The 9,070-nt window shown below is 36.4% G+C and overlaps 1 protein-coding gene across 1 annotated transcript; it reads left to right on the forward strand.

Moving 5' to 3' along the window:
- LOC109226710 (pathogen-related protein) lies at nucleotides 1,576-8,325 on the forward strand. Its single transcript, XM_019391554.1, has 4 exons — nucleotides 1,576-1,940; nucleotides 2,711-2,843; nucleotides 3,785-4,083; nucleotides 8,022-8,325. The coding sequence occupies exons 1-4, from the start codon at nucleotides 1,776-1,778 to the stop codon at nucleotides 8,178-8,180; spliced, it is 756 nt and encodes a 251-aa protein (XP_019247099.1). The 5' UTR covers nucleotides 1,576-1,775; the 3' UTR covers nucleotides 8,181-8,325.

Below are 9,070 nucleotides of genomic sequence, written 5' to 3' on the forward strand. Positions count from 1 at the left end.
TTTTTTCAAATCCAATAAAATATGCATCAATTAATATGGGTATCATGGTAAATTATACACTTCATTAGGGACGTAAAAAGTCAAAACGTGCCAAGTAAAAGTGAACGGAGGGAGTATATCTTAGTTCTGTAGGTGTCCATACTCACGTAATTAGGCTAGCAGTTGATTTACTTAATGTCTTTGATGTGATACAATAAATGAAAGCTAATCCTATTAACTACTATAATGATATACGTATTACCTATGATCGGAGCCAAGAAACAAGGCACTACTAGAATTACGAAAAAAAGCGATCAATTTTAGCGACCAAAGTTGGTCTGTGGCAAGAAGCGACCAACGTTGGTCGCCAAACAAGCGAAAATAATAAAATAAATAGTTGAAACACATTAGCGACCATGGTTGGTCGCTAATTAGTCGCTAAATTAGTCAAACTGTTGACTGGATTGGTCAGACTTGCTTGGTCAAACGTTTACTGAGATAAGTTGGTCGATAAAGTGGGACCCACCTACAAAATTTTAATAATTACTAGTAGTGAGGCATCATTAATTTTTCGTGGCTAAATCTTCTCTAGTATTATTACTTGTCATTATGGATGAACATAAGTGCTAGATATAATCTGTAACCTTATACTCGCCAAAATTCAACTCTATGTGGGCACCAGAAGAGGAACAGTTATAATATTCGATGCTGTAAAAGTACCTAAAGAGCATTGTAAATCCTTTAGATTTGCCAGCATTTTTCCTTTACAGCAACACTTTCTCATAGAAGAGGAAACAATGCTTAATCTCATGCAATTGAAGGTAGTGTTTAGCCTTATGCAATTGAGGAGGCTGGGCTTAGCCTCAATTGAAGAGTCGCTTTTCGTGATCGCTAAAATCCGAATTTCTAGTAGTGAGGCATCATTAATTTTTTATCATCCGTTTGGCCTCAGAGAGTTTTACAGCAAAGTGTTCAAAAACTTTATCTGATTGAGTTCTTTTAGATGGTTTTCAACAGTTTTTCGGATAAATTTCTTCTTCTTTTTTTCCGGTTAAAAGATGCCTTATAGAATTTTTGAGAATTGACAAAACATAAACATTTTCTTGAAATCTCCACTATAAAATTTCTCAAAAAACATGCCTATATAATTTTTTTACTTCTGAGCTGATCAATGGAGTCAAGGGAATATTGCTATCATGTTTATCTAAACCTAGTACTTTCGACGCGGAGCATAAGCTTATGAAAACAAACTCACTAAAATTGTAACAAAGAGTAGATATGATGAACTCATAACTTTAAAAATACAATTGGTTTGATGTTAATAACCTTAAAGATTGAAACCATAAAGTTTAAATCATGGATTCACATACGTAGCTTCCTTATAAAGTTGGGCACAAAATTTTCATTAGATGTCTTCAACAAGGCACTATATATGTGAATATGATGTCTTATATTATTATTCTTCTATTATCTATATTCTTTTCTAAAAAGAATATTTTTGGTCACAATTCAATTCTCTCCTAATTAGAGTTCCTTTAAATATAATTTTGTAGGCAACATAAATTAGTAGTTTCTCATCCAATTATTTGTCAAACCGTGTGTCATGATTATTGATATGATATTACCGCATCTCCTACGACAACACAAATTAGAGTTTCTAAGAAATTCAATGCCACAACTTTATCTATAAAAAGGCATAGCCACCAATAGTTGAATTCACCAATTCAATAAGCTTAGAGAGAGAAAGAGAGAAAAGGAAAAGAGGTGTTAAGTAAAAGTTTTAAAGTAGTTGAAATATGGAAGGTGAGAAGGAAAGTATTAAAGTGGCAAGTGATAAGTACAGGAAATTCCTGCATGAAGAACAAGCTGCTGCTGCTGCTGCAGGAAGCATCCAGTGGAGACATGGTGACCCTCCCATTTATGACGCTGTTAATAATCTCTTTGAACAAGGAAGAACCAAGGTTTGTACTACTCTTTCATTTTAGTTTATTATGCTACCTTATTTTCATTTAATCTATATCAAAAAGAATGATTTTTCTTTTAACTTAAACTCCTTACTTTACCTTAATTAACCAGAAATGTTTATGGCTCTCATGTTTAAAACCGTAAGATTTAAGAGTTTTGACCTCTTTAATTTCTTAAATTTTGAGCTGAATCAATCATATAAACTGGAACAGTAGTAGTACACTTCCACGGTTCACTTTTAGTTGTCTACTTTGAACTTTTCATATCTTTTAAGAAACAATAAATGAAATATTTATTTTACAATTTTACACATAATAATGACAGCATTTTCAAAAGTTTTGAAGAATGAATAGTTAATGATAAGAGTAAAAGAGGAAAAAAAGATTGTTTTTCTCTTGATTTAGTATAGTGGGCAGCCCGGTGCACTAAGCTTCCGCTATGCGCGGAGTCCTGGGAAGGAGTACCGGACCACAAGGGTTTATCATACGCAGCCTTACCCTACATTTCTCCGAGAGGCTATTTCCACGGCTCGAACCCGTGACCTCTTGGTCACATGGCAGCAACTTTACCAGTTACGCCAAGGCTCCCCTACAACAATTTAGTATAGTGAACAAGTAAAAATAAAAATAGATTTTTGGTATAGTGGACAAGTGAAAGTAAACGGAAGGAATAATATTCATCATCTTTGTTGACAACACTATTTGTTTAAATTTGTGTATTCAACCTCTGATTGAATTTATGGTTCCATACATATATGGTTTTGAAGGTATGGGCAGAAGGGTCTCTGGAGGAAACAGTTCAAAATGCTATAAAATCATGGGAAATGGAGCTTTCTCACAAGACTCGCGTTAAGGACTTTAGGACCATTAACCCTGAAAAATTCAAGCTCTTTGTTAATGGTAAGACTTACAACAACAAACGTTTCTTTCTACTTAATGGACTCATTCATACCTCAGTCCATTAAGTTTATTTATTTTTTTCATGATCGCTTATTTTCTTTTAATAAATCTAAATCATTCAAAACAAGTTTTGTATAAAATCTTAAGCGTTCTCTTAAAGATTTATGTGAATGTGACTGATACTCCAAGATACTCTGCATATATCTATCTTTAATTTTTAGCAGATAGACCTTAATCTTATAAATTCTAGATTTGATGATATCATATTGCATTCAAGAGCTGCATATCCATACAAACTAGAACATGGGTTAATTAAGGTTTGACCTCCACAATCAATTACTTAGTATCCAAGTCCCTCCCTCTTTAATTTGGCAACTTCTCGCCATATAGGATTGGTTTTATGGGTTCAACTTAATCTATTACCCTTAATTTAGATGACACACTTTTTTTATTAGTTCGTTCCAAAAAAAATGACATATTTCTATAATTGGAAATTTTCAACTTAAACTCTTCATTTTACCCATGTTATCCTTAATAAGAATCTTTTATAACTACACAAATATCATGGCCCAACAAAGCTTTTAAGACCACAAGTTTCAAAAATCTTTTTTTTTCCTTAAATTTTGTACCAAGTCAAACTACCTCATCTAAATTGAAACGGATGGAATATTTTTTTAATTTAAACTACGAATATATATACAAAAATAATTAATATATAGAGAGAGAGCGTGCGCTCACACTCACTCTGAACAGATTGATTTTAGATCCTGAACCAGTGGCAGAGCTATTCTTGTCCAAGGAAAGTCAGTTGACAACCTTTCGTCAGAAAACTAGGTCAAATTTTTTTAAATGTATATATATATTTATATGATGAGCGTATATATATGATCGAAAAATTTGCATGCAAAAAACGTATAGAAGGTTTGATTTATTAATTACAGGAAGAGAGGGACTATCAGCAGAAGAGACACTAAAAGTGGGAAGTTACAATGCTTTACTAAAGAGTTCAATGCCAGAGGAATTCAAATACTACAAAGCAGATGAAGAGAGCTTTGAATCTTCTCACGATGCTTTTCGATCAGCTTTTCCAAGAGGATTCGCGTGGGAAGTGATAAATGTATATACAGGTCCTCCTGTTGTGACTTTCAAATTCAGGCATTGGGGTTTCTTTGAAGGTCCTTTTAAAGGACATGCCCCTACTCGTGACATGGTCCAGTTTTATGGCCTTGGAATAATGAAGGTCCTTTCTCTCTCTTATATACTATTTTGCTCAGACTTTGCAAAAATGGTGCCGAGTGCGCGTCGGATCCTATCCTCCAAAAGTAGTATATTTTTGGAAGATCCGACACGGATGTGGCAACATTTTTAGAGAGTCCGCGTAACATAAATTTTCTATATATATATAGATATATATATCATTTCCTTTTTTTATTTTCTTTTGATTGGACATGAAATTTTAAAATGTAAGAAAAAACTTTAGAACATGGAGAAAATACTTTTAGAGCTTGAGTTTAACTTTTATATACCGAAAAGTGTAAAAAAAAAAAAAAAAAATTATCAGGTCATTTGTAGGTAATTACCATATTAAATGGAATTAATGAGCATGAAAATAATTAGGCAAATAATTTTTTTACAACAAGTTCAATTGCACAGTAGTATAAAAATTCAATACATTGTATGTGGATATATGTTAATGATTCAGGATTTGTGAGTTTAAATATATCATGATATTTTTATAGTCTTACCAACATATCATTAAGGACAAATTAGAATTTTTAAAATTAAAAGAATGTTTTTAAAGAATAGAGTTAAAGAGAAAAGACGGTGATATAAAATAGCACAACTTGTTAAGCATCCACTTTGTTAGCGATGATGTTTATAAGTGTTGCGGATGATGAGATCGCTGACCTGTAAAATAAAGACTAAGGTTGGGTGATATATGAAAACTACATTAACCTACTCCACTTGATAGTTAACTTATATTACAATAATATTTGGGTGATCTTGACACCCTTCATCGCCCAAATCGAACACGTAACCTATCTCAGACTGAATTAAGATATTTTAATATCAAACTACTTATCTCTCATTCATTTCTGACACCTCCCTAATGCATCTTCTCTACGTTTCTTCAATTCTGACGTTGGATTTGGAACACGTATCTTATTAAGAATATATAAATAAAATTTAAAATGTGTCTTATTTTGACTTATAAGACATATATCTAAAATATTTTTTAAATATTGCGATTTAAACCTGCCATATTTTCCATGTAAATGTGATATTCCTTTAGAAACAAACTATAAAAAAAAGTAATACACATAAATTGAAACGAGTAAATTTTATTTAGTAAGATGCTTTCCATTTCTAGGAGCTCCATTCATCGCAATAGGTTAGGATCTCCTCTTTCTCCTCCTCCTCCTTAGAATAGAAGCAGAAGGCAGTATATCTCTGGGTGTTATAATATAAGCATAATAACTACGTAACAACTAACAAATATGCTTTGCCTAAGTGGACTTTCCTCTTAAATTCAAAAATAGCCAAATTACAAGTGGTAATTGAAAAATAGCCACAGTTTCAAAATTAATCGAATTTTAGCCACTTTTTATGTAAAGATAAATCTGAACAAAAACACTGTTCAAAATTCGGAAAATATTCCAGCATAATATACTGGAAGTCCGGTATATATTGGTCCGGCATAATATGCTGGAAGTTCATACACATGTGCTCCAATCTCCAATATATTATGCTGGAACTTTCCGTGTGTTGGAGTTCCAGCATGGTATGATGGAAGTTCATACGCAGGCGCACCAATCTCCAGTATATTATGCTGAAACTTTCGTATTGCAGCAAAATAGTGACTATTTTTTAATAACTTTGCAAACGCTGGCTATTTTTCTATTACCAATCCGAAAACTGGCTAGCCCGTGCTATTTTCACTCTTATCCTTTCTCTTCTTCTTTGCTGTTATTATTGCGAGGAGAATAGCTACGAAGAAAAATTAGAGGGACTTAATGGACGCAGGTAAAGCACAATACTTCAAAGAAACTCTAAGAAAGGAATTAAAAGGCATGAAATTGTTAAGGCAACTTCATTTCGTTTAAATTGTTCATTCCTCCTTTGATGACTCCCACTAGAGAAAGCCTAAATTTTCTGATGTGGATTGAAAGGAAGTTGGGGATGGACATAGATCCTTCCGCCTATCCGGAATGTTGGAAATTGTTTGATAGTGACTTCTTTCGTTTGGTAGGGCGACGAAAGGCTACTTCAATGACGGAAACAGCCGGAAACTCGAGAGGGTCGCCTTTGGAGAAGCGTTTGCCGGTAACCAAAGCCTCACTCTGATTATGTCGTGAGGCTGACTGAATCCAATCCATAAACCCGGAAATGAAAGGAGAGAAATGGATATTGATCTGGTTTCAAGATCTATGAACAAGAGAGATCCCTAAATATCAATTTGAGAAAATAGATGAATAGATAGGGCGAAGCCAGCTGAAGGAAGGTCGCGTTAGCGCCCCTTATTTCACTAAAGCGCAGCCCGGACCGTCTTTCGATGGGCCGCTAAACCGTCTCTGCCGCATCCTGTTACTGCCTTTGGATTAGGCGATTGCCCGTCCGTCTTCAGGCTGACAATGCTTGATTTTTTCAATTGCGGATAAACAAACCAACCTTTCGTCACTAATCTTCGGAGGCGAATTATTCTCTACCTAGCCCCCTGTCTCGCTTTCGGGTAGAGGTGGGCTCTTGCAAGATGCAAGATGCTTAAAGCCTTTCGAGCTTAGCCCCGCTCTTTGGTTTAGGATGGATCCGGGCTTCGCTTCCTCCTCGCTTCTTTCCTGGCGACTAGCTTCTCAAGTGGGCGGCTTGGTAAGCAGGCTCCCGAAGAGAGAAGCCCAACGAATGTCAGATGCAAAAGGGCCCCTCGGCCAATCGTCACTCGATAGCTCGAAAGCGGATCAATACAAAACCATGTGATCTGTACTTGTTTACGTACTGGTGGTGCTCTTCTACAGCTTCTTCTACATAGGCTCCGTAACTTCTGGAATTGAAAAAGGAAGCTTTTCCAAGCCCGAACAAGATCAAAAGAACTGATCGCACTCCTATTTGTTCAGGGCGGGCGGCGTGAACTCTGATTCGATCCGGGTATTCAATCCCGCCGCTGAGATGCTCAGTTGACTCCTTAACCTTGATAGGAATATGGCTTATTCAATAAAGCGTCCTTCCTTGGGCATCCATCCAATGCATTCTTTTCGATCTTGTACCCTATGTAGGCTTGCAAAGTATAGGCATCACAAGCGGTACACTGAACACCAACCCAACCTCAGTGAGGAAAGGACCTAGAACAGAGAAGAGGGGTGTCCTAGGCGTAAAGGAACCACACCAATCCATCCCGAACTTGGTGGTTAAACTCTACTGCGGTGACGATACTGTAGGGGAGGTCCTGCGGAAAAATAGCCAACGCCAGGATGATAAAAAGCTTAACACCTCTCATTCTTATTACTTTTTCAATATCTATAAAAAAGCCCTTTCTCCTTTTCTAAATAAGGTAAGCTTTGAAGTCGTAGCTTGCTGGTTTTTCCATCATCTAATCCACTGACCTCTACCAACTGAGTGACGAATTGGATAACCTATCCAGTCCTCTATCGCATCGAATTGACGAATTCAGTGCAAATTGGCCTTTTCCCTTCTCCTTTCTAAAGCAAAAAAGAATGTCATCATTCTGATCGTGACTTTTTTTTCGGTATACTGCTCCGCTCGCAGAGCGAATGAACATAAATCTTTCCGAATATCATGAATATCCTTCGCCCCTTGTCACTTAAGTTTAGCCCCCAAACACCAGGTAGCCATTTTAAGCATACTGTTTAAAATATATCCAAGGTTTATAATGTATTTAAAGATTAGTCAATTTCCCGGGCTATTATTTTAAAGAGCGGGCTTTAAAATGGCTATTGTTATGAGTTCGAATCTTACCTAGGTCCAAGCCTAGTATTTAAGTTGTGGGGAGAGTAGAGAGGCGAGCCCATACTTCTTTAGATTCAAACCCGGGAACCAATTGGAGCAGAACCGGAAACTCACCGGAGATTTTTCCAACTTTTTAAAAAAAAAAAAAAATTAAGTTGTTCACTACTGTTATACAAAATTTGTCAGTTTAACTAGTTGTTTTTCCTATGTTGGCAGGTAGATGAATCTCTAAGAGCAGAGGATGTTGAGATATACTATGATCCAGCAGAACTTTTCGCTGGACTACTTAAGGGACCACCAATTTCTGAGCCTAACATTCAGCAACAGGAACACAGTAATGATAATACCACCACTCAATGCCCCTACCAGAACTAATTATGTCTAATTTCAAATCCTCTCTGCATGTTACTCAACACTTGGTACTGTCCTTATGGTCATGTTATAATAAATTTTATGTAGCTCTTTATGTTTTTTAGGTTAAATTATGATATGATGAGTGCCTTTTCAATCTTCTTTTATACATTAAGAAATCCCACTCAAGGCATTCTCATCAGTAATAACACATATGACAGTAATATAAAAATTCTTGAGCCATCAGGATTATGGCCAATGACGACAACAACAACAACCCAGTATAATCTCACTAAGTGGGGTCTGGGAAGGATAGGATGTACGCAGCCTTACTCCTACCCTAGAAGGATAGGGAGACTGTTTCCGAATGACCCTCGGCTAAAGAGGGTGAAGGAAACCCTGATAGCAAGACAAATAGTTAGAACACTAAATCGGAGAAAACAACAAAGAATATGAAAGGAGTACCGATAACAAGTAATAGCAAGATAGTATATTTAGACAAATAAGTCCAAGGCAGCACACGAGAATATGACAAAGTTCTGCTAGCAAACTACGGAATTACCGAAGATAAGTAGTAACAGAACAAGACACGCGGCTATAGCAAACTAAGGAAAAAAGGGTACCATACTAGCACTAATACTATCGAACTAGGGAAGACGAAGGGAAACGCACGACTACCCACTAACCTTCCACCCTAATCTTCCACCTCCACACCCTTCTATCTAGGGTCATGTCCTCAGTCAGCTCAAGCTGCGCCATGTTCCGCCTGATCACTTCACCCCAAGACTTCTTAGGTCTACCTCTACCCCTCCTCTCACCTCCCAAGGCCAACCTCTCACATCTCCTAACTGGGGCATCTGTACTTCTCCTCTTAACATGCCCAAACCATCTCAACCTTGCCTCACGCATCTTTG

The sequence above is a fragment of the Nicotiana attenuata genome, chromosome 6 (assembly GCF_001879085.1).
Source record: "Nicotiana attenuata strain UT chromosome 6, NIATTr2, whole genome shotgun sequence".
NCBI lineage: Eukaryota > Viridiplantae > Streptophyta > Magnoliopsida > Solanales > Solanaceae > Nicotiana > Nicotiana attenuata.

Coding starts and splice junctions, on each gene's coding strand:
- LOC109226710 (XM_019391554.1), top strand. CDS start 1,776: ATGGAAGGTGAGAAGGAAAGTATTAAAGTGGCAAGTGATAAGTACAGG. Junction 2,844..3,784: donor ATTCAAGCTCTTTGTTAATG/GTAAGACTTACA, acceptor TATTAATTACAG/GAAGAGAGGGACTATCAGCA. Junction 4,084..8,021: donor ATGGCCTTGGAATAATGAAG/GTCCTTTCTCTC, acceptor CTATGTTGGCAG/GTAGATGAATCTCTAAGAGC.